This window comes from Phlebotomus papatasi, chromosome 3, assembly GCF_024763615.1.
Source record: "Phlebotomus papatasi isolate M1 chromosome 3, Ppap_2.1, whole genome shotgun sequence".
In the NCBI taxonomy this organism is placed as follows: domain Eukaryota; kingdom Metazoa; phylum Arthropoda; class Insecta; order Diptera; family Psychodidae; genus Phlebotomus; species Phlebotomus papatasi.
In genome coordinates, this window is record NC_077224.1 from 51,618,891 (window position 1) to 51,646,202 (window position 27,312).

General features: G+C 32.1%; 1 protein-coding gene across 3 annotated transcripts in view; it reads right to left on the bottom strand.

Annotated features, from left to right (window-relative positions):
• Positions 1 to 16,156: 16,156 nt before the first annotated feature.
• Positions 16,157 to 27,312, bottom strand: part of LOC129807224 (protein gustavus) — a 121,211-nt gene continuing 110,055 nt past the window's right edge. For all 3 annotated transcript variants that reach the window (XM_055856341.1, XM_055856342.1, XM_055856340.1), the window contains 2 exons: positions 21,266 to 22,155; positions 16,157 to 16,331 (listed from right to left, as the gene is read on the bottom strand). In XM_055856341.1, the coding sequence (XP_055712316.1) occupies positions 16,192 to 16,331; positions 21,266 to 21,968 (843 nt within the window). In that variant the 5' untranslated portion in view covers positions 21,969 to 22,155 and the 3' untranslated portion in view covers positions 16,157 to 16,191. The remainder of the gene's footprint in view (positions 16,332 to 21,265; positions 22,156 to 27,312) is intronic.

Sequence of the window (27,312 nt, forward strand, 5' to 3'; positions counted from 1 at the left end):
TGGGTAGGTGCAATGTTGTTTGTCTCTGGGAATTTAAGACGTACAGTTGCACATTGCTGTGGATCTGGGAGTTCTTCCGGAGTTGATGCGTTCTCGATGAAGACTTCAAAGTCCACTACATCCACGTCTTGCTCCAAATATTATTAGTCGCTTTCGCTCAGGACAAGATTGTCGGCATCATCGCTCTCTTCCTGGCATAATATGTGGATGATTTCGGGTTCATTGATCATGAAATTTTTTTCTCCATTTTTAAAGTCATGTACAAGAGTAAAAAGTTATGAATTTACAACATATACGCAGAAGTATCTTATAAATTATCAAAATATTATCTTCTTCAGTCAGTATTGCACTGGGAAATCTCAGCTAATTGATATATCACACAATATTACACGAATAATTAACTATTTTGCGCACACATAAACAAAAACATGTAACAGTCTAACCTCAAATCTTCGAAAATCCACTAGAGACAAATTCGGTGTTTTTTACCTTTATGGACGATTGGGTCATATATGACCCATGAAAATTATGAAGCTTTCCTGAAAATACCAATAAACTGTAATTTTTACTTTGTTGAGAAATATTATGTATAGTTATTATAGTTTCTAGTCCCAAGAGGTTTTTGCTTAAAAAAAATTAGAAATATTAAAAATATTAAAATTGAAGCACCAATGTGAAAATTTGAAAATTCGTTATTTTTGAGCTCAAATATTTTTTATATAGCAAATTGCTGGAGATTTTCAAAATCCTAGATTCCTACATCTTTCTACTTCGTGATTATGTGCAAACATTAGAAAGAAATAACTTCAGGTAGTCAGGAAAAATTATTTTCTCTATGGGTCACGGATGACCCAATCGTCCTTAAAGGGTCAAAGCAGCCACCGTGCTTCAGTCTTTCGGAAGAAATGCATGTCAAAGGATGTCGCGTCTTTCAAGTCCCACTATCTTAAGGGAACTATACACCAAATTTTTCTTGTGTAATCAGTAGGAATCTCAGGTGAATATTTTCTAAAATCCATTTATGGCTTATGATTGTATCATGGATTTTGGAAAAATTTGACATATAAATTATATGAGGCGCTCAGAGCAAAAAAACTCTAAGTCGTATGCATTTCCCTATTAAAATAGCGTTTTTTTGCTCTGAGCTCTTCAAATAAAGTATTCATCGTAGAGTGATATTGTGCATTATTTTACCTGGGGTAGTATGATAACTTTTCGACACTAGCGAATCGATAGTGTCGATAAATCTATATCTCGTAGATTAAGTGAATGTCGACTTTTTACGCATTGTTGGGCCATTCACTGTGACATTCTTAAAAGAGCGTGACTGTTTATAAATATCTATTTCAGTTACATGAATTCCTGCTATCGTTTAAATTTTTCAGAATCGATAGTCGATAGTATCGAAAATAAGTTGTCATGTCACCCCTGCAAGCTTCTGTTGAATATTTACACTGAGTGAGAGAAATCTGAAAAAGTTAAAATAACATTCCTGAAATGTTAATTTTACCCTGCAGTACTGATCCAAAATCGGTGTAAATATTATGCTTTTCAGGTGTATTAGGGGTTAAAGGTACCTTTCTTCATGTTAATTTTACCCTTAATAATGTGTAAAATTAACAATAAAAAATGTTGATATATTTTTACACCTAAAAAGTGTTAAATTTCTGAAGAAAAAATGTTAATCGTACCCTCTTTTTTCTCAGTGTATGGTCTTATATATGAATTTGTATAAGAAAATAGAACAGGAATATGAATTATGAATAGCATAAAATAATTTGAACAATTCTAAAAAAACAACTACAGTAGACTCTTCGATATCCGGCTGACTGGGGGACAAAATGACATTTAGGTTTTTTGAATGATCAACGGTTTTTCTATTTTGTGCAGTGTGAATTTATTTTCTGTCTGACAAAGAAAAAGAGAATTTTCTTCATGGTGTGCTTATGTTTCATTTTTTATCACAATTATGTATTAAAAACTTCGATACAATGTTAATAATACTTTAATTCACTCTGGATAAACTTCATGTTTAGTGAAAATAATTTTGAATATATCAACCGCCAGTGTTTGGCAGCTGTCACCCGGATATCGAAGTGCTGGATATTGAAGAGTCTACTGTATTACGAATTAATTTTCATATATAATAGGATATGGACATCACAATAAATCCTATATAGTAACCACAACTAATATGATATAGTTATTACAGCCAATAAGATGGGCATTAACCCCATTTATTTAGTTATGATAACTAAATGAAAAAGACACTGTAACTAATATTGGTGAACTATTTCATTTAGTTACCCTACCTAAATATATGGATGGGTCTATGCTTACTGTATTTTATAGTTTCCATAACTGTATATGAGGTTATTAAGACTAAATTTTTCCAAGAGTGCAAATGGAAATGGCACTGACTCGCGAGTTTCGTTTAAAGGTTAGCGAAATTCAACTGGAAATACATATGTTTTTAGCTTAATTGAAATCGGTTAAGCATTTGGTGTTCGCTGGGCATGGGATCGTATTGAAAAATTACATTAAACACTTCCTTCAAAGATTGAGCGATACATGGAGTATCGGTTTTGCAATTACGAAAGGGATTTCAGATGTAATCCCCAGGTGGGATTACCAAAATTGCTTTTTGTTACCTCCAAAGGGAAATGAAGAAAAAAAACCATAACAGCTCTCCTCAGTTTTCCGCAACATTCTGAAAAGCGCATCAAGCTAGAGCAGCTCTTCTCTTTTAGATCAATTTAAATGCAATTTTGAAAGAAGAAACAAAGCAAAAGCGTTTTCGGGGGGTGAATTTCTAGAGAAAAGATTTATTGGTCTCGAGGATTTACAGGGAAATTTATTTTTAACCCATCCATCCCTCCTAGGCATCAATTCTGGAAGCGTGCTCAGTATGAATTTCCGCTTGTTCCATTTGTGTTCTGCGTGCTGATTGTAATTGGTCCTTCCTCGGGGGCTTCAAATCACTCGCCTCGAAACAAATATCAATCAATTTGACCCTCAGACGTGGATACCCATGCAGAAAGCGCCCCTCATTTGCATATATTGGACTATAAATAATTGCCACTGTCGCTCACCCTCATCACCCCTTTACCCCCTGCATCGAAATCAATAGCAGGGACTTTTCCTCTCGGCTGAGATTTCCATCTGGCTGAGGGGGGTTTGCAGATGGGTGAGTCTGAGATTGTTTCTGCACTAATTCAACTCTCTTGATTCGATGAGTGTTTCAAAAGAGATAAAAGGATTTTCGATGGGAGAGGAAAAGTCGACCCATCCAGCATTCCGAATTAACCTTTCTCTTCGATTGCTGCAAAACTTCTTGCAGCTGCTGGTAATGCAATAAATCAAACCATCTCTTGGGCTTTTGGACAAATTGCTGAATTAATTCCCAAGTACTCTCGTTAATTGAGATTGTGCTCGTGCCCAGCAACTGGGCATTTTTTCCCCAAATATGTTCACTCCAGCTGCTCCTTTCGAACTTCCACTCAAAGGCACAGCACCAACTTCACTTTAAGGTAAACAAATAAAATTGGTAATTGCATTCACCAGGGCATTCTCCCTCCCAGCAAATTGAAAATTGAAAGCGTATATATTACCTTTTTTTTTTATTTTATCAGAAAATGTCTTAAGACATCGAAAGAGGGGCTTCCATCTATACTTAAAGATGCTTTACAGTTTAAGAAAATAAAACCGTATTGATCAGCACAAGTTCTCAATGTAAAAGGAAAAGTTTGCTGTTGACTTTGGACCAATTCAAGACAATTATTTGTAATGGTTCTATTACCCAATTATTAATAATTGATTCTACAGAACTTTTGAGAGAAATCCTCCACTTCGAAACTTTCAAGATCAAATTATTCCATTTATGCTGTACCACGAATTCAAAGGATCGAAAACGCTATTTGATATATTACACTTGAGTTTCAAATAAGGATTATCAGAGTTAAGCAGATAATCTGCTGAATTGGGTTCTGATAAGGAAAAGCAAGAAAATTCTCATGAAAAGTGCTTAACAGCGAAAATATTTTCCGGGAAATGTTATGAGAAATCATCTTCCTGCATACAATTACGGATTAATTTTCTGAAGAAAATAATAATAATTACCTAAATTACTTGAAGGTTTTATTAAAATTTATTAAGAGTATTTGAAATTCCAATTCAAAAACAGAGCAGTTTAAGATGTACAGTAGAGTCTCTCTAAATTAAACGCTTTGAGGAATGACATTTTTTATTTCCTAATTTGACCGATATTCTTAGTTCCACGTTATCTTTTTCAGATAAAAATCAACGTAGAACAACCCGAAGGTTAAATAAAGTGTGTAAAATAAACCCTTATTAAGTACTTAATAAGTTCTTAATTAAGGCATTTTTTTGGGCGAATGTAGTGACATCTGACGGCAAAAGAGCAAATTCGAAGAGAGAATACGAAGGACACATATTAGCCATGGCATAGAATAGAAAGAAATAGATCAGTATGATATATGAGAAAAGATGACCTCAAATTATTATCAAACGTATATGTCTTGGCTTGGCAATGATTTAATTTTAAGGTGTCGTAGAATACTTAAATACTTAAAAAAAATATTAGAAAATAAGACAAACGGTATACAAGCATATATACATAATAATGATGGATACAAGGACAGATATGACAATCAGACATTTTTTTGTTGTTTTCTAAACCCATCACTTTTATGGCTTTATTTGTTTTATTTTTGCTCGTTAAACATTTTTCTCGTGGTATATTTGTGGTCTTTCAGCAAAATTGTCGAATTTAATTAAAATAAGTTAAAATTACATTATTAAAAGATTAAAAGTTATAGTAAATGAATACTATAGCATTAAATTTAGTACCTGGAATTATAAAATTATTCTCAGTTTGAAATCTATTAAAAAAATTGCAGTTTGGAAATACTAAAAATACAAAATCAATATGTTTATTTTTTAAATGGATATGAAAAGTCAATTATATTCTATAAATAATTTTGTTTGAAACAATTTTTGTAGAGTTCCTTTGAGGAATATGGGATCAAATTATGATTATTTCGACCACTTTATAAATTTAATTACAGATTAAAGTGTGAACGGTGTATAACAAGTTGGGGACTTAATGGCGGGGGGTACAGCGACACATAGTAGCGTCTTTCCTTTAATTCCTATGTGCCCCACCAAGCGGACTAGATCCTTGGTAGGCACCGGTACTCTTAGGTAAAAGGTAGAAGAGTGGGTAACTAACTAACCCTAGTGGAAAGTTACGAACCTGAGACTAATGAACAAGGGATCTGGTCTTAATAGAGAGGGTTGGGCGAGGATCTAACAACCCCTCCCCGTAAAAGCAAGATTGTCCCGAAAACTCGCGAGCGTCCAATAGGACGGACTTTTCGACAGCGACCTATGCTATACATTTCTGGAATGAGCTGATGGAGAATCACCATGGACTGGAGGAGGTTCGTACGAAGAGGCCGGGTTCCTTAAAGGAACGTTGCAGCCACCTAAATAAGTAAGTAAGTCTATATATAAAGAGTTCATTTCGCTCCTTGGAAATTACAAGGGGCCAACTAATTTTCGGCCATTTATCAGGAGACAGAATGAAAGATTCAACTTTGTGTAAATAAGTATCTCAATTAAATGACTGAACAAAAACAATTTATTTCTTTTCTATTTGTATGAGCACTACAAACATCGAAACTTTTATATTTTTACCTTTGAAAATATGTTTTTAATGAGTTAGCTCCTTGTCGTTCTGAATGATGTGCAAATTTTGCTGAAATTAGAATGACAAGGGATCAACTTACTTGAGTTAGTCCCCTGTTTCACAAAAACTTGAACGATGAATATATTTTGTGTCCCTTTACTTCACACAAAATTATGCAAGCAATCAAAAAGAATAAAATTTTGAAAAACTTTTCTACAATGAGAAAAAAAAGAGGGTGCGATTAACTTTTTTTCCTCATAACTTTAACACCTTTTAGGTGTAAAAATATATCAACATTTTTTAATGTTAATTTTACACCTTTTTTAGGATAAAATTAACATGAAAAAGAGTAACTTTAACCCCCAATACACCTAAAAAGGGTAATATTTACACTGATTTTGGATCAATACTGCAGGGTAAAATTAACATTTCCGGAACGCTATTTTAATTTTTCCGGATTTCCCTCAGTGTAATAACGAAATTTAATGACTTATATCATCTGAAAATTTATTTAATTGTCTTTCTAAGTTCATTAGAATCTCAAAATCGCAAAAAAAATTGAGTTGATTCCTTGTAATTTCCAAGGAGTGATTTGATTTAATGCCGTATTGTAATCGATTGTCAAAAGTTTCAAAACCTTTTCAATACACTCAAACTTTTTAACTTTTAATCTTCAAAACTTTATTATTAATCGCATAGAGAAACTTTATTTGGTATTACAGTGTAATCATTACAATATGCCTCGTGTTGGAAGAATCTGCTGATCGTAGATCGCCCAGGAAAGCCTTCCTCACAGTGTGGATGCTTTTTCCATGATCCTAAAGGTTTTTTAGGCAGAGGCGGTGCATTTTATTACGTTTTATCACAGTGAAAAATGTGTTCTATAGGGTAAGTTGGGGTAATTCCGAATCCTGTTTATTTTGGAATTTTGAGATTTTCTCACTGTTTTAGATGGTCAAAGGGGAAAAGAAAACCACGAAAAAAAATAAGACTTTGCATTTGCGAATGCTTCTTCATTGTTTTTTTTCCTATTGTTATCTAAAACTGTTAGGAAATTTCAAAGTTCTGAGACAAGATTCCAAATTACCCCATGTTACCCTAAAGTTCCAGTAGTAAAAGAGGGCAGTAAAAGTAATTTAAAAATTATGAAAAATTGTTCTGATTTTGAAATATAATCTAATTGAAAATTCTTCTTTTTTAGTAACTTTTAATAAATGTTTCGTGGAATTGTTAATGAAATTGTAAATGTTGAGCTATGAATTTCGTTAGCGATAAACATAATTCCCTTTAGAGTTTGTTAAATGACCGCTAATTATGCTAAAACCACATTTATGTACCCTATGTACCGGTCGGTATCATAATTCTTAAAAACTCACAAATGTGAATTATGGGCATAAAATAAACCATACATGAAATTGAGGGTTATTTAGGTAAAAAAATTAACTTACAACTTATCTGTTTAGGCATCCATGTCAATCGTGCCGGCAGTTCTCAGAAATGCAGCATTAGCACAGAGGCTTAACGCGTGAAACATAAAATTTTTATTTGAAAGTCAATGTAAAGTGCTTGTAATGTTTTTTTTTTATCGCAGAATCAGTCGATCATTTTAACAAACGTCTTCGCGCCATAAATTCAAGTTTGAATGGTCCTCGGAAAAAAAGACGCAGTACTTTTCATAATTTTTCTTTATTACATTGTCATTATAATTTTATAATTGTAATTTTGTTACTCCTTAAGACGTACAAATTTCTATTTTTAATGAGTTCTCCTTTTTTTTATTAGTTCTTACTCGTCTCCACCTCCTCATTGCTCTCCTATTTACAACAACACACTTTATGAGCTCGCTACAGTCATACAATTTCCACTTTACTTGCCTTTTTGTCTTAACTACAGTTTCTTTTTTTTTATTTGCCTTTTAAAAAAACTCAAATTTCCTTTTTATTTTTACGACACAAGGACTTTTCTTTCTCTTTCTTTCTTTTTGCAAAAAAAAAGAAAAACCGTTTCTATTCGAAAGTATTTAAAGTAATAAATTAAATTTATTCGCCACTATCTTGAATGTTTTTTTACCTAATTTTTCTTTTTTCTTAATTCGTTGTGAGTAAAATTTGACTTGATTTTCTTTTTCTTAATTTTTAAACTTTGCGAAGAAACAAACGGAATGATTTTAAAGGATACATTTAAAACACTCTACTTCAAATTGCTCTTCTAGGTATTAACTTTGTTTCACTTTTAAGAAAAAAAAGATTGCATTGAATGACCATTAAAAAAAACACTCAATTAAAAAAGTTTTATAAATTCATTTTAATAAACTGTACCTAAATAATGAAATCAATATTTAGTGCCACCGCAGTTGTTAAAATGAAAGAAAAAAATTGTACATGGAAATTCTACACTTTACCGCAATTTTGTTATTCAATTCTTTGCAGAGAAAGGATATTGGATCTTCCAATTAGGCCCCGCCCACAAATAATTTAAGCCTCTCTTTGAATTTTCTGTCAGGCTATTTTTGTACGTATTTGGGTCTATTTTAAGCATATTTTTGCCGAAGTCACACAAAAATACAATTTGTTTATATTTAAATAATGACCAGCGCACAATAACTTTTGTTTGTAAACATGTTTTTAAAATTTTCCATGAGAAAGAGCGAGATAACTAGATCTAGATCTCATTCACTCTCATTGAAATGTCAAAGACATGTTTATTAAACAAAAGTTATTGTGCGTTGAGCATAAATCTATGTAAAAAAATGTGTTTTCCTTTATATTATTTTTACATTTTTTTAATTTTGAAAAATTCCAAGAACTCAGGCTTTTTTGGATTCTAGATTGGAACTATCTTGGTAAAATGTTGTTTATAAGCGATATAGTGGTATATGCCTACCCTACATTGTCCATCTTGGGGCAGGGCTTAAAAGACCTCATTCGCAAAAATAAACCACGCCCCATAAGGCTTTCGTACTAGAAAAAAATGTTTATCTGTGTCTATCTTTAATTAAATTATTGCAAAGAGGATACGAATTCCTGGACCAAAAACACTACAGAGAAACCAAGTCTAAGCTATTGTAGATGGGGATTCACTTAAGAACCCTGTAGGGAGAAGTAGGGCACCTTGGAAATTGGAATTTTTCTCCTATGTTTAAGTGTAACTGAGCCATACTGTAATGTAATTTAGCTTCTCAATCTGTTTGCGCAGCTAAATTATTTTACGATAAGGCTCAATTTTATTTAAAAGTAGGTAAAAAATCCCAATTTCAAAGGTGCCCCACTTCCCCCTAGGGGAATTCTGTAACAGTATGACAATGTCATATGACGAATTTAAAATTTTTGTGAGGTAAAAATTAAGAAAAATAATTGAAAATACAATTAATATCAATTACTAAGAGCTTCATAGAGTCCCTTGGAATGGCCATTCGGTGCTTAATGGCCTTCAATATTATCATTCTTTTAAATTTACCACGAAAATTTGTCATATGACATTGTCATATTGTTACAGAATTCCCCTACTACTTTCCACAAACTTTTCTTTACTTCCATCACTTAAGGATGGTCTTCACAGATCGGATATGGGTGATCGATTCTTTGAAAACCACTCCTAGCTACTAGACTTAAAGAAAAGCTTACGAATACCTACGGAGCAGAATCACGCCCATCTACGATATCAAGCAAATCCAATATTTCTCAAGGATTAGGACGATGATGGATAGAAAATCAAGATCATCTTTTGATTCCCAGGGCCGGCTTATATTAGCTCTTCCGGTGTTCGCCAGAGAATTCGTTTCTTTTCAAAATGAAAGACTTCGAATTTTTACCAAAGCTTTCGACCCTTGGCGTGGGTCTTCCTCAGTGGGCTGAGAAAATGTTTTATTTTAGAATCTCTTACTTGGACAATTTTATACTATTCTGATTATTCAATTAAAGTCGTTTCACAATTTGAAATTTCGTCTTTATTTGGGACTTTTTCACTATATATATAAATATATTTAAATCAGTGAAAAAGTCCCAAATAAATGTTTAAGTGGCAAAGTGTAATTGTTAGCAGACGAAAGACGAAATTTCAAATTGTAAAACGACTTTAATTGAGTAAGCAGAATAGTATAAAATTGTCCAAGTAAAAGATTCTAAAATAAAACATTTTCTCAGCCCACTGAGGAAGATCCACGCCAAGGGTCGAAAGCTTTGGTTAAAATTCGAAGTCTTTTATTTTGAAAAGAAACGAATTCTCTGGCGAACACCGAAAGAGCTGCAACCACGTAGAACTCGCCAGATACATATTGAATAGAAGAACATAGCTGCTCGATTCAGAACTTCCGGTGTTCGTCAGGGGCAGCTTTTTCCTAATTTTTTTACTCAAAAGCTTTCGACTTTTGGTATGGGTCTTCCTTAGTGAATCAATTCAATACCAATACCAAGGGTCGATAGCTTTGGAGTAAAATTTTGAGTTTTTAATTGAGGAAAAAGCTGCCCCTGACGAACACCGGAAGATCTGAATCCAGTATAATCCGTCAGATATCCCACCTATAAAACGTAGCTGTTCATGAAAAGCTAAGGTTCCAAATACACCCAGGCTGATTTTTTGGAACATTTATCCTGTATAATTTAGCAGTAAAGGAAATTTATGGAAAATACCTCTAATCGATAACCCTAAGCCCTCAGTGTATAACACTTTGGGATAAATCTTTACTGCCAAAGCTTACATGCCAAATATTTTCGAGGATCAGCCTGAGTCTATTTGGCCCCTGAGGGTCGAGAAGATGCTTCTTCGTGTTGAGAAATCATAACTTCGATGGTATGGACATGTTCAGCGCATGAACGAAGAAAGCTTCTCCAGAAAAGCTATGCAAGCCATTGTGAAGAGCTGTTGACCTTAGAGAATGCCTAAGATAAGGTACCTTACGCAAATTCAGGATCTTGCTTTAGAACAACTCGAGATCGGAATTGAGCCTTAACGTAAAGCAATTTATCTTGAAATTAGTTCCATTTAGGAGAAAAACCCTATTTCAAAACTTCCCTAATTCTAAGGAATCTCACTTTAACCTATTTTTCTACTGAAATATTTTGACACATTCGAATAAGTTTTAAAAGAGAGAATATAAAAAAAACAAGATCACAAAATTTGATAATCTACTAGGGTACAGCAGCCTAATTTATATTCTGCTCCAAATGAGATTTTTTTTATTAAGACTTATAATGTGAATAGATTTTCGATGTACAGTAGACTCTCACTCAATCGGCTCTTTTTAATCGGGCGAAAAATTTTTTTGACAATTTTCACGTTTCATTATGAAGCAAATTTGCTCAAATTCGCTGTAAGTTCTTCCTATTTTATCGTAATTCTTTATAATTGAGCGCTTTTTGTGGAATTTACAAAGGCTTTGATGCCCAAATCTATCGATAAACCGGATGACATTTTGCCCCAAATGCCCAATTGAGAGATAGTCTACTGTATCTGGAGTTCTAAGGAATCAAATAGAAGATTGTTATTTAGATAATAATAAATAAAAATTTAGTACTATATTTATCAAGGAAAAATTCTGTCCTGTTTTTATGAAAACGTTGTGAAACACACCCACTTGGAACAGGTTCTATAAATTAGTTATCAATGAATTTTCGGTCTGATGGGATGTAGCTGACAGTGGACGAAAGAACAGATCACTCTTGATTTTTTTCTTTATTAAGTCAGCACGACATTTCGAGGATTAAGGGGAAAAATCACGTGCAAATCGAAAATTTGCTGCTGAATTTTACTTAGCCTTCTTTAAAAGCTCTTTTTTTAAGTCTACTATTCAAATGACAGACACAACTGTCATTGCTGTCAAGTCATTTGAAAGATGAACTTTAAAGTTCAAAATATACAGAAGTCCAAGTGAAGCGCATCCTAATTTTCCCTCGATATTCGGATATTAAACACGACATTCATCCTCAAAATATCCGTCGTGAAGAATTAAAGAGAAAAACTATCTTATTTATCTATCCCCTACATATTCTGAATAAAGTTAGTTTTTTTCTAAAATTTGAAAGATGTATTTTGGTCACATGGAAAGTACTGGAAAGTGTCAAAATATTCCAAGAAATAAGCTTTGGTTGAATATTTGGTTGAAATAATGATGCCATTTTATTTCCTATAATATTTTGACACTTTTTAGTAATTTAATGTAGTATCCAAATTTTAAAAACGAAACAATTGACATTTCTGTTTAAAATAAAAAGAAATTATTCACTTGGAAAACTCCGTAGTGTCAATATTTTCTAGTAAACAATATGGTGTTGCAATCTTATTATATTGTGATACGCCATTTTCTTTTCTGGAATATACTGGCATTTTTTAGCATTATCCAGTTACCAACACGCTTTCTGCAGCGATTAATATCAATCTTTTTTTTTTTAATTCGTTACTAAATATGAAATTACAAAATATGTAAAGTACTCCAGAACATAACTCAGCAAAGACAACTATGCCATCTTGCTTCTTGGAATATTCCGACACTTTTTAGTAATTTTAGTATAGCATTGGAATTAAAAAAAAACAAGTAACTGATATTTCTAAAAGAAAAAGAAATTGTTCACTTTGACAATCCAGAAGTGTTATTATCCCAGCGAGCACAGTTAGCTGAAAATGCAGCGTTTGCAGGATATTTTTGCTAAGTCGATCAGCAAAAATATGTTGACCGGTCAGCAGTTTCCGAACAAATAGCGCTAATCAAATATATAGAAATGGCATTGCTTCGCGAGTGTCATTTATCGGTTAGATCAGCAACTGTACTAACTACATTTGTTTTGTGCCTGCATTCGTTGCAAACGTAGCGCAGCAATGCGTCGCTTACAATGAATGCAGACACAAAGCAAATGAAGTTAGCACAGCTGCTAATCCAGAAGACAGTTTTAAGGTTATCAAAATTCAGCTAAAAATATGTTTTCAGCTGAATTAAGATCGGTTAGTATTTGGTGTTTGCTGGGAATATTCCAATAAATAAAATGGCGTTATAATCTCATTGGATTGTGATATACAACTTTGTTTCTTGAAATATATTGACATTTCCTAGCATTTTTTCAGTGACTAATTTGCTTTTTCTTGGCAACCAGTATAAATTGCTACTTTTTCACAATTCGGCTACCAATATGAAATCTCAAAAATTGTCAGTATATTCCAGGACATAAGATGGCGTATCACACTCAGCTAGAGTACTGACGCCATCTTGTTTCTTGAAACAAATTGACAACTTCTGGCACATTTTCTTTTCACTAAAAAAATGTTCCGTTTTTGAAGATCAAAAGCAATCGTGAGATTTTTAAATCCAGTTATTAATGCGAAAATACAAAAATCGTCAAAATATTCCAGAAGGACAATTCTGCAACAATATAACAATGTCATATGACAAGTTTTAATGGTAAATTCTGAAGCAGGACGACATTAATGTTTAATGAACAGAGATTATCTATTGCTCGGAGTTCTATGAATCTCTCAGTACAAGGAGTTCCGCCTTCAAAGAAATTTTCAGGACAGAGAAAGTCCGTGAATTCACTCCAGTGACACTGAAAAATTGCATACCCGCAGGAGATTTCTTTGTAATAAGTTACGGAAACGCCATAATTGTATGCAATTTTTTTCGGCGTCAATTTTTCGGCCAGTTTTCAGCGACAATGATTCATAAGAAATGCATTTCGATTATACCGCGTGAAAAAGTGCATACATTCAGGGGCAATTCAAAAATTACTTTATGAATGATCTCCCAATAGTAGGCAATTTATATCAAATTCTTTCAATCCGTTTTCACTCAAGCCGCAACTCCCTGCAATTGTTATGAATCGTATTTTAAATCAATTTTTCCTAATTCACCACATAAAAAAAATTATCTGACAATGTCGTACGGTTACAGAATCTCCCTACAGAAAAGGGAAACCTGTGATCGTATGACATTGTCATGACGAATTTAAATTTTTTTATGTCGGAAATTCAGGAAAATTGTTCAAAAATGCGATTCATATCGATTACCTTGAGCTTCAGAGAGCTTTTTGCAAGGGCCATTCGGTGTTCACAGGTCTTCAATGTCCTCTAGCTGTCGCTACCACGAAAATTTGTCATATGACATTGTCATATTGTTACAGAATACAGTTCATTTCCTGGACTATATTCTGACATTTTTTTTTGAGAAGATCCAGAATCCCACTGCAAAAAATTGATTTTCGAAAAAAAGCAACGGTAAAGTGCATTAATGTCTAGTATATTTATTTAATTCGCTTTTTATTCATTCTAGCTCTAGCTCTTCCGGCGCGCATTTTCGGGATTCGCACAAAGAAACACGAAATACTCCTACAAATAGAATTGCAAAAATTATTATTCGATTTTGTAGTTCTTTTTAAAAATATATATAAAATACAATTTTTTTTTAAATGGCTATGTACACATTTTTAGGTCAAATAAAAAATTGTATCTACTGAAAGGTTTTCGTTCTTTTTTCTTAGGTGGGAAAAAAATTAAATTCTTTTCTCACGCGCATCTTTCGCAGAATTCTGGCTGAAAAATGTGGCAAAAAATAATATATATCAATAAAATGTAAACTGAAAAAAATAAAACAATAAATGAAGTTTAATATAAAAAAAGAAATACTATTATTTGCCATTCAATTCCACTTTTGTCGATTTTTTTTTCTTCATTTTCTCTTTCACGCGCTCTCATTCTCTTTCTCTCTCTCTTACAAAAATATAAGAGACTTTTTTTTAAATACACATTACAACTTAAAATTGTAATTATTTCATCATTTTCTCTCTAAATGATTTAAATGTAAAATTGATTAATTAATCCCTAAGAGATTAAGTCGAACACAAAAGTATGTACAAGGAGTTTCTATCATCCACACGATCCATTTTTTTCAGCTGCTTTTCTTATATTTTTTTCTTTTAATTTTGAAAAATTTATAGTGCTTTTTACCTTTTTTTTTAAATTCATTATAATCTATCAATTTTTTATTTAAGAAATTAATTGCTTGATTTCTTGGTTATATTTTCTTCAATATTTTTTCTTTATTCATTTTTTTTTTAATTTTACAAATTCTGTTTTATCTTATTTTTTGTTTCTCTAACTGGACATTGTTGCTGATATTTTTCTCTTTTTTTTAATAAATTTAGTTTCTTCTACCGCGCTTTGAAAAAAACTGAATAAAGTCGAAAGATTGGAAAAATCTTTTTGCCAAAATTTTTTTTAATAATCTAAAGCTGTTTTCTTCAACAGATTTTTTTACTTACCATTTTTTCTTATTGTTTATTTTTTATTTAGTTCCTTCTATGTATTATTTCCTCTTTTTTTTTCCTCCCATAATGTACACATTTTCTTCCGCTTTTCCTTGAAATATTGAAAAAATAAAATGACTGACTCTAATTTTTCTTTTCCAAATATTTTTTTTCACAACATTTTCATTTATTTTTTTTTTTTCATATCTTACTCACCTAATCTTTACAAGTTTTTCTCTTCAATTTATTTACTTTCTTCATTACAGTTATTAATTCATTAATATCAATTAATACGAAGTCTTGTCTTGTTTATATATAGTTTTTTTTTTCTTTTTTTTTACTTTATGTGTATAACTTTCATTCAAATATATTTCAGAGACTTATATCCAAAATTTATTTATATTAAGAATTATTTACTTGTTTTTTCAAAAATTCTGCAGACTAAAAAATCAAGCAGCTTTTCTTGTATTTAGTGTTTTTTTTTTCTTCTCAACTTCCTCATACAATTTTCTTATACGTGAAAAATATTTTTCTTTTTTAAATTTGTCATTGAGATTCTTCTACTTGGAAATTTAAAAAAAAAGAAATATTTAAAAAATATTTGAAGAACTTTGACATATTTCACATTAGTCTTCCTCTGACTTTAGAGCCCGCGTCTAATTTTTGTTTTTTCTAATTTTAATAATTATTTAAAAAAAAAAAGTTTCACATAAAATAATTAATTAATCACTGAAAATCACACAGATTGTTATAAAGATCAAACCATGATGGCTTTGCATGGACAATCCTTACTTATCAATTTTTCTTAAATCAGTTTTTTTTTCCTTTTTTTTAATTTAAACTTTTGTTTTTTTCCTACCTTCTATTACTTGTTTTTTTCCTAGTCATTTATATTACGATTTTTATTTTTCATAGTCCAAAAATCTTCTTCCACACTAAAATAATTTTCCCAGAAAGAAAAAAAGGTTGTCGAAAAAAAACCTTAAAAATAAGGTTTTTCTTATTTTATTCTTTTCTTAAATTTTGTTTCCTGCTTGTTTCTATGTCTTCTAAATTAAAAAAGTAATTCTCTCTCTCAAGGATTCTAAAATATATCTTAAATAAAATATATTTTAAAAGTAATTTGTTATTTTTTTTTTAATGTTTTCTTACTTGAATTCGGAAGCTGAGATGTCTTATGGTGGCTTGGTTTTGTTTGTTTCTTTCATTTTTTCTCTTCTTTTCTTTTGTTAAATATTTTCTGTGGAAGATTTATTATCTACGATCTCGATAGAGAAGATAGGTTTTCATTGATTCTGGCAGCTGAAGTTCCTGAATACGTTCTTCAAGTCTGTGTCGTCCTATTTTCTGGCGTATTACTCTCCTACAGAGATCCATAAGTGGAAGTGGTTCAGCTAAAAGGCAAAAATGCACAATTGTTAGTGCAATGATTTAATAAAGAAAAGAAAGAAAAAAAAAGAAGTGGGTGACACTGGAACGTGCCAAGAAAAATTATTCAATTGAATTTCTTTTTTCTCGCCCTCACTCTCTCTCTATTTAACCACATACAAAATGCAATGATTAATTGGTTTTGGTGCTTCATTGCAAAAGATTTTTCTTGGAAAGAAATGAATTATTTTCATATTTTTAAACAATTTTTCACTAAAACCATTCATTGAAAAAATTGGATTGGGTTCAGAATTATTCTTTCACAAACAAATAATAAGAAAATTAATGTTTTTTTAATGTTTATTTTGCAGAAAAAAATCTAATTTATTCTTATTAGAGGAAGGCTTTCAAGCTTCGCATCTATTCTAACTTCGAACACTTAAAATATTTCGCATATTTTTTTAATGAATCATAGATAGGACACGCAAAAGAATATAGGAAAAATATGAAATGTTTGGAGCCAGAATTAAGTTACTAAATCTCGTAAAATATTTCAGTCATATCGGTTATATTACTTTCCTTGATTGGTTAGAATGGTTAGGGATTACAATGCTTTCAACTCTCTAGAGCTTTAGAATATCGGAAACTGTAACTAAAATAAAATATTTTGCGGCATTAACGCTAAACCTAAAGAACGTTTTTGGATATTTTTGCTAGTACACTTGAGCCCCATTGCCCATTCCAAAACAGCCACGAATCTGGCACCCCCTTCGCTTCACTGGTGAAGACTTACTGAGGAACCGATTCGATTGTGCCTTCACAGAAAAAAATATTTTGTAAAAATGTTCGTAAATGTTTGTGAAATCCTATGGCAGACTTACGAAATGCTCGTAAATCGTATAACCCACAAACAAGTTCATAAAAGTTCGCACTTTTTCCACAAATATTGTTCGTAATATGATCATTTCACGAGGATTTTTTGTACTTATACAAACATTTGTTCGTAAATGTTTGTAAACACACAAAAAATGTTCGTAAAATTTTGTCATTTCTTCGTAAATGTAAGTAAAATATTCGTCAGGTAAACAAAGATTTACGAACAAATGACAAAATTTTACGAACATTTTTTTGTATGTTTACTAACATTTACGAACAAATGTTTGTAAAAGTACAAAAAATGCTCGTCAGTGATCATGTCACGAACAATGCTTGTGAAAAAAATACAAACTTTTATGAACTTGTGTGTGGGTAAAAGATCAACCACTTTGGAGAGCCCATTTTTCAACCGATTTACTTAAAATTGGGTTTTTTCGAACGGGATCTGGAAATTTCCAACCTGATTGCATCGGTTACAATCGGTAATGAATCGGCTAAGTACCCGTGAATGCCCAGAAGCATGGATTACTCTATTATGCAGGGATCTCTCGACATTCCATTTTTCCATACGTTTTTGCATAAAGGTACTGAATACTGTTGGCAAGTTTTTTGCTAAGGAGAATTAACTTATGAGTCTGATATATTTTGAAATTGTGCTTGAAAAACTATCTCAAAATACATATTTCATAACGTTCAACGAAATAATACAAGAACTACGAGCAAATTTGTTTAAGTCGCGGTGCAATATCTGCAAAATTTTTACAAGGAGAAGTGAAAAATAACATCACTTTTTATTAGGCTTGATGGGCCCCTGCTACTATGGATAGTAAGCAGAAATTTTTTTGTACCATAGTAGTACAAATAAAACGAATAAAAGTGCGCCCAAGAATTCTGCGATTTGATACTGAGGAATGAAAATGTAGGATTTAAGTGATTTTCAGTCTCGAAAATATCAAGAAGTGTACGACGTCTTTATTCGCTTTGTTTGCATTAATATGCGACATAAAACTTTTTACCTACTTTTCACAGTAGAGTTATTCGTGCCAAAATCGAATCAGTAATAGATAAGAACTTTCAATTTTCGGAGCCCCGCCCCACCCTCCATAAGTCGGCTCAAGGAACATTATTATGATTCTTTCTTCCTCCCGCCACACCCCTCCATCCCTTTCAAAATCACGTTTTTTGGTTTTTCTCGAAAACGGTTTCCAACGATAAAACCTTAGAAAAAACTCGCCATCTTGAATTTTCGAAAGCTAAAGTTTAACTGCAGTTAAACCATGGTCTTGAAATCAGGTGAATCAGTCAAATACCCAAGAATGACTTATTTTTCTTTATTCTTATAGTATTTATTTACCAATTTCTGATTTTATAATGTTTTTGTGATTTATAGAGTAATTTGATTTGTAGTAGATCAGTACACACCAAAAGATCATGCGATAAACTAATTCACGGAGAGCTCTATCTCGTAAGTTCGAGCATTTCGCAAAGCTAGGACGCTTTTTATTGTATAATTTGAAACACTTCTATAATGAAGATATTTTTTATTAAAGTATTGTATAACAGTAAGTTCACCTCTGAAAATTTAAATCCAGGAAACTTTTTAATTAATTTTTAAAGGCCTCATTTACAAAAAGTGAACCTTAAAATTTTAAGTTACAACAAAAATATCCCTTAACCCTTTAAGGACGATTGGGCTACCGGTGACCCAAAAATGGAATTCTTCCTACGGCCTTCTCAAGCTATGTTTTGGTCTAAAAAGTCAGAAAAAGTAATTTTTTTCAGACCTTCATTTTTTGAAATAATTCTAAGAGTAGATATTGATAATTTTTTTTGCACTGTTATTATTTTAGGTTTAGCTTGAGTGAAATTCATCTTTTCAACTTCAATCCATTTAATAAAACATTCAAATATTTAAGAACGGTAGATCAGCAACGATGAATATCATCAAGTTGATAATCTTTGTATAGCGTTTTAATATACAATTCTTAGTGTTAAACGTAAAAATTATTTGACCCTTCGTTAGGAGCTCATTTAAAAATCATGAAGGAATCACACCTAAATGTTTAATAAATATAAATGGTTTTTTTAAAAGGTTATCGTAAAGCCGTCTTCAGACTAGAGGTTTAGCCCAGTTCCCGTAGGTCTCAAAATCCTAAATAGCGTGCAATTTCATTGCTATTTGAGAGCCCAATAGGTTATTTATCTTTAACAATCCAATCCTAAGTTAAATTTTACCAAAAAACCATGATTGATAAGAAATTAAAGCAGTTAAGCCATTTGGCTAAGCCTTAGGTCTGGAACCCGTATAATCGGTTTTAATATCGATAAACTTATACGGGATTCAGGCCTAAAGCTTAGCCATAAGGCTTAGCTGCTCTAATTTCTTATCAATCACGATTTTTTTTTAGAAAAATCTACTGGATTGGATTATTGAAGATAAATGACCTACAGTGCTGTCTTTCTATATGCACACTCTCTATATGCACAGCTTTTGTGTCGGTTGCATTGAAAATCAATTTGTTTACATTTTGACAAAGTAATAAAGAACATTATTTTCTTGGTAACGAATTTATCTTGTATTTAATTTTCTTAATTTTATTTTTTCTGCCTCATATTATATTTAGAATAACACGGGAAATTCTAGAACAATAAAAATCATGATAATTTATTAATAGAAAGAAAAAAACCGTTGGGAATTTCAAAAAAGTTGTACATATTCAGAGAGAGAACTGTGCCCAAACTGTGCATATAGAGAGACAGCACTGTATTACGCAATTTAAGATTTTTAGACATACGGGAACTGGGCTAAGCCTCTAGTCTGAAAACCACTTTACACATTTACGGCTTAACCCGAGAGACTCCTTCATCTTATTGTAATCTAAATAATGATTAGACTACATTCACATCAGTTTCTCATTAAGCCGCCTTTCGGCTTAAACCGTAAGTGTACCTAGGGCATTACGTTTTAACCCAAAAACTTATAGAAGTAAAAAGTCTTTGTTTGCGTATACGAATGAGCTGATGACGACAAGTTTAAGTTTAAAGATTTAGGGATCAAAGATATTCCAAGAACATGAAAGAATTCAATTTAGGGCAGAATCACATTTACAGTAAAATGCTCACCGTATTTCGTTAATTTACGCATTTTCATTGCAATCCTTACGAAAATTTTCCATTACCGTATTACCTTATCTCATACTCGGTGGCACTAGGTGAAAATAATATAAGAAAATTGAAAAAATAAATCGAAAATACGACAAACGGTGAGCAAAAAAAGCTATACGATTAATTTTTCGTGCAGTTTTTTTTGCTCACCGTTTATTGCATTTTCGTTTTATTTCTTCAATTTTCTTATATTATTTTCACCTAGTGCCACCGAGTATGAGATTTGGTAATACGATAAATTGAGAATTTGCGTAAGAATTGCAATGCAAATGCGCTAATTAACGAAATACGTTGAGGCTTTGACGCTGACGGTGAGCATTTTACTGTCAATGTGATTCTGCCCTTAATTCCGAATTCTTACACTTTAAATTTTTAATTTGTTCCTTTGAAGCTAAGATTAAAAGATTTCGAATCTAAATTTAAAATTTATTCAACACTTAAATTAAAATTCAAAGAATCCCAGTGCACCTTTAATTGCAAATAAAGTCACACTTCTTAAAATTTAAAGTATATTTTAAAATGATTATTAAACCTTGTAATTTTATAAATACTGAAAGTTTTTTTATGAACTTGATTTAAATCAAATCTTTAAATTAATTAGAGATGTGGGATCAAAAATTCAAATATTTTAAAATAAATTTAAAAAAAATTGAAAAATAAAAATAGGCAATAAATCATTGTTTTTGTCGAACTTTTCAGGTATATTTTATAAAAGTTGGCCTAAGATTTTTATGAATAATTATCTATACATAAAATGCCTTTGAAAAAAAAAATAATATAAAAAATAAAAAAATTCACAAAAAATGCAATTTCAGAAACATTTTAAAAACTTTATGAAAAGCTGAAAAGTCTAACGTATGCTCAGGATAATTACAAAATAAAAAAAATAAATAAAAAAAAAGTTGGTAATTGAACTTACGGTCTAAACCTCCGATGTACTTCATCGTAATTTCACAGTGGCCCCAAACGGCTGACACAATGGGATACAGTTTCTTTCCCTTGAGCCCCCGAAACGCCACGCCCAGGTACTGGCCATCCACGATAAAACTAAGTGTGCCCTCGTCCATATCGAGCGCCACTAAGAATTTGTCTGGCACAAGGAAGGCCTCATCGGGCTTTAGGATGGCCGGATATGTGACTCCAGCACAGTTTTTCGAGTCATGATACAACTTATTCCTGCCCAAATCCCAGCCCCAACTCTGATCTGTCGATCCCACCAAACTCTGATACCCAACTGAATGCAGGGGGGCTTCTGCTGTCGCTACTCCCACCACCGCATGGGTACCCCTTTGTCTTGTTGACCAAAACACCTCCCACACATGCAGCCCTTTGGTGAAGCCCACCTTGCCCCTTATGCAGTCTGTACTCTGTGCCACTGGATGCCGGTGAAATGTGAGTTTATCATCCTCCTTCACAAATATATTCAGTGATCTATCTTCAGAATTCCAAGAATATTTTACTTGGGTCTCCCTGGCTGCCGCTGGCATATCCAGCAGCACATCGAGTCGCGCCGGCCGCGTAAAGTCTGCGGCCAATTCTCGCGGAATAATGGGTTTGAAGGGTGCGGGGGAATCCCGACTAACTGATTTCACGCCACCAGATATTTTTTGTCCCATGTTCATGCCACGGCTGCTTCGTGTGCGCCTCTGATCCAATATTGTCACTTTGTACGATAATCGCAGCCGTTCAAAATCTCTCGGCTCCAGCCGCGATAAAACCACTCGCGGCGACAGCGGGGCACCCGATGAATTGCTCTGAGGACGGCGACGATCGCTTGATCTTAACACCGGTCCCCGGCCAATTTTATATCTGCAAAATAAATTTAAAAAAAAAAACCTTTTAGAACATTATCTTGATTTTTGCGATTGTCAAAATAATCTTCATTAGGTTTTGAAAGTTTCATGAAAATATAGCACTTCAAGTTTAATAAAAAAAGATCATATTTATCCCCTGTAAATTCATCCAAAAAACACAAAGCATTATCTTCTCTGTTTAGTATTCCTTAATCCCGTTTTTATAAGTTCCTTATCCGAAAAAAATAACTTGTCTAAATTCATTAACCCTTTAAGGACGATTGGAACACCGGTGTCCCATAAAAAAATAATTTTTCCTGACTACCTAAAGTTATTTTTTTCTTATGTCTGTACATAATTGTAAAGTAGAAGGTTGAGGGAATCTAGAATATTTTTTGCAAGTCTCTAGCTATTTGCTATGTAGTAAATATTTAAGCTCAGAAATGTCGAATTTTTAAATTCTCAAATTTATAATTGATTTCATTTTTTTTCTACTTCCAATTTTTTTTAAGCAAAACCCCTTTAACAATAAAAACTACAATACTCATACGTAATATTTTTCATTAAAGCGAATAATATTATTCATTGGTATTGTCAGAAAAATTACTTAAATTTTTGGGATATTTTTGGCCCTATCGTTCATAGAAGCACAAAATACACCGAATCAGACTCTGTTGGACTTTCCAAGGTTAGATGTAAGACTTATCATTGATTATGTTTCTCAGTTTAATTTTAACTTGTCTAAATGAGAAATAAATACAATACAATACAATACAATTTTTATTGTTGATTTTTAGTCCGTAAAAAGTTCTCGTCGTTAAAGGGTTAATGTCTAAGTGTATTTAAAACAAAATTTTCCATGGAAAACTTCGACTTTAGAGCCTTATTATATCGAAAAAATTAACAAGAAATAGATATCAATGAAGACATCAGCCATTTCAGACGTTTTAGAGGTTATGTTTAATTATTCTTGCACCAGAGAAAAAAAGATGGTAAAGTTTTTTTTGTCCGTAAAACCTTGCTTCGGTTTTACTTTTTATTCACTTTTCAAATTTAAGCAAGTCGATTGAGAAATAGACTCTCCAAAGTTATTAAATCTTAAGCTTCGAAACTTCGATCTCGAATTTTTTTCGGTTATCGATGTAAAGGGTGGACGAAAATTATAGAAATCGCTGGAGCCAATTTCAAAAAAATGAAACAAAAAAAAAGTGTTGTAGAAGATGAAGAGGGTGATGGAAAACAAAAGGAAAGCTTCCCCTGGTCAGTGTAAACGGAAAGTCAATATCTCATATCGTTTAGCCTCTAGGTCGAAAAGATATGCGACTAATAAATAAAAATTTTCGAGTAAAATAAATCATTTACAATCTATAATCATTATATTGCTCTTTCTTTGAGTTTGAGCAGTAAAATGTATAAAAGTATATATTTTAAATTAAAAATAAAGGTACAGTAGAGTTTCGCTATAGGCCATCGCTCTATAGTCCACAATTTATCGACCGTTGAGTTCAAAACATTGATTTTAAGTTAGGTTATGTTTTTTAATCGCAAAGAAAGTGGAATCCGTCGATCAATTTCAATACTAAAAGTCATTGATAATTTTAAAAAATGACATGAACTATAGTGCGACCTAAGTGTCAAATCTGGAACCAAATATGGACTATGGCGGAACTCTACTGTACTTGACTCGCATCTGATTTGAAAAAGAATTTGAAAAAATGGATCGATCAAATTTTTATTTCTTAATTTTTTATAATATTATTCATTGCGCTTTTGAACATTTTTTATAGTTTTTTTTTTATTGGGCTTTTATAAGTTTGGGTCAGTTGGGAAGCAATGAACATCTAGGCTCTGCCCACTATTAAAGTTGTGGTAGTCGCTATGTTTTTGAAAACTGTAGCGTATATTTATTTCCCTATTAAAATGTTGCTATTCCAATAAAAAATTAAATGAAAAGGGTAAATCTTTCTCCTGAACATGTTTTTTAGCATTTAAGTACCCTCAAGTGCATCTACATAATCGACTTTTCTTGATGGTTCCTGTCTCGACTGTTTGGTGGGTGAAACACGATGAGGACTGGGCGAAACAGTCGAGACATGAACCAACACAAAAGAAGCCGATAATGCAGAAGCACATAAGAACAGTCGGGCAGTAAAAAAAGATCAAGAGAAATATTTTGAAATAATTGAATTTTGAAAGGTCACTTTTCAAAGTTTAAATAATATTGTTACGGAAACGAGATAGAAGATGTGAGGGACGAGTCAGAAGAGATGGAGAAGAAAGTTGGAGAGATTTTATTGATGATAAAAGTTCAGTTGTCCACTGATCTCGCTAGAGTGATGATCACTAAAATGTAAAGTGAGTGCAAATAAATGTAATAGTACAAATTCTCGTGTTAAAAATTCATCCCTTGCGACCCCAGTAACTCAATTTCGTTACAATATCTTGTTATGCCTTCAGCGCCTTCAGCACACCTTTTAAATCAGGAAAATTTCATGAAATCGAAATTCACATCTTTTGCCTTTTCAAATTGATTGCATAAGTCTATTCCACACTTTCGCACTCTTCTTTTTCTTCTTTAAAACGTCACACCAAACTTAATTTATTTTTGAGTAGGAAAAAATAATATTGACATTATGTAAAATGTATAAGAGAAAAATATGTGAATTTTAGTTTCACGAAATTTTCCTGATCTAAAAGGTGTGCCAGAGCTATTAACTTTTAATAGCTTAGATTTTATTCAGGGATATAAATTAGAGATAGACAAATAGAAACCCATATGAACTATCTTCACAATTTTCCATTGATTGTTTTGCTCTCATGAGAACTAAGCTTTTTCATGTTTACGAAAGAATATTTTCATTTTGAAATAAAGTAAGTAAATTGTCCAGAATTTACTGATAATTTCGCGATATACTTTCTATAGCTATACTTTAGTTTAGATAGCTCAAGAAACTTTTCATAAATTCTTTTTTATATATATAAAATACCATTAGAAAATTAGAAAATTTTTCGAACAGATATTGTTTGATACAAAAATTTTGCACATGCAATATTTCATTGCAATATTGAAATATTGAAGTATACAACCCTCTTCAAATACATTAGGGTAGAATCACCACGTTTTGCTACTTTAAAATTGTAACAAAGTAAAATTTTGTAATTTTTGTCAGATTGGGGCACCTTTGAAATTGGGCTTTCTTCTTATATTTGTATATGAAACTGGATCTTATAATAATATAATTTAGCCCCACAAATCAAAAGCCAAACAAAAAAATAAAAGCCCAATTTCGAAACGGTCCCAATTCAAAGGTACCACACTTCCCTCTACGTGATCAAAAAGGTTTATTCTAGCCTACTACTGCTTTTAATATGCCCTGAAATTATCGAATTACAAATCATACATTAGTTTAAAGACCCTCCTCCATCCCCCCTTGTCACGTCCTAATCCATCCTGATCAAACATTTCCCAAAACACTCTCAATCAGGAGAAATATGACACATTTCGGATTTGATTTTATACTCAAACGACCAAAGCTCAAAATAGATTCATCTCTAATGAAATATTCTGTACATAAGAGCGTTCGAGACAAAGACATGTCCAAGGTAGAATTTAATGAAATCCATTATGCAGAAGGATGCTACGAATGAATTTGAATATTTTACTGATGGAAAATAATCTTGGCATAAGAATTTCTTCTTTGTGTGCTCTATTCCAAAATGCTACGTGCTTTGGGAGAAATGGTGCTAAACATCCTGATAGAAATTCAAATTCTTCATTGCAAACCTGTATACAGTGAATATATCATATCTTTTCGAATATGGAATGAAAGCAGAATAAAAAAAGTGTCAAAAGAATTTCTATAACTCTTGGGGATTCTCTTATAAAGGTTAAAAGGAAATTTTGTTATACAGAAATGAATAATAAGAAGAAAAAATATGTGAAATGGGAAAATTCCTCTAATCTTTCAACTCTTGTCTACACACAGAAAAAAAAGCATCCTTTTCTCTCATGAATATGAAAAGAAGGCAACAGAAATTTCTCTTTCGATCATGCTTATACGAATTTTTGCTCTTCCAGAGAAAAAAACCTCGTGGAAAACCTCGATCCCTTTTTCTGTATATAGGGGAGACTGGGGCACATGTAATCATTTTCGATAGATGCGAATTTGAGGTGATTTTCCAAGGACACCGTGATTTTTTGGAAAATATTTCTTAGCTCATGTTTTACCCTTGGGTATAGGCAATTCGTCGAGGGTAATGCGGATGCTGGAAAACAATTGAGTTTTCCATAAAAATAAAATTTGTGTCCCTGTGCATTTTTCTCTTTTCACAAAATACCTGGGGTAGAAGTAACCACTTTCTGGGGAGGATGTAAACACCTTTTTTCCCACTCTTGAAATTAACTTTGCACCACTCTCGATTATTTTAATTACTTAAGAGATATATAAAGACTGTATATTTTTCAAAAAATCACGACACTTTTTACAAAGAATAATTAAAATAGCAAAAAAACTAAAAGCATGCATATCAAAGACATTTTTCAATGGATTTTCCCCATATTTTGACATCATGTGACTTTTTATTGAACACAGCGCCACCAATTTTTTTCGTAATCTATGAATTATAGATATTTCGCATGAAGGTCAATTTCCCGCTCTTTTACCTACTCATTTTGTGAAATTGAAATTGCCTGATTACATCTACCCCAAATGCTGTTTTCTGACCAATTATTAATTCTTTTGAAATAATGAGAATCTCAATTTCTCTAGTAAATGCATAAATATAATCCTAAAAGATGTAGGAAAGAACTGGTATTGCTACATTTCGATTATTTTACACAGTTTTTAATTTCCAGGTGGAAATCAAAATGATCAAAATAATCGAAATATCAACATTTTCAGGAAAATGATTTTTATTTTTAAAGTATATTAGGATTTTATTGACCAATTTATCTGTGGACTTACATCCCCATGGTATCTATGAATGCTTATGGGTTTTATCCTCTGGAGTCTTAAAATTAATGAAAAAATCACAGTGGTTACAACTACCCCAGATTACTACTGCCCCAGTTCCCCCTACTTGTTCTCCATGGAAAAACCACATTGTATATATTTTTTGGGGTGAATATCTCCCTCTTTATACTGCTGCTGGTTCAGAAACAAAACCTTTCCTT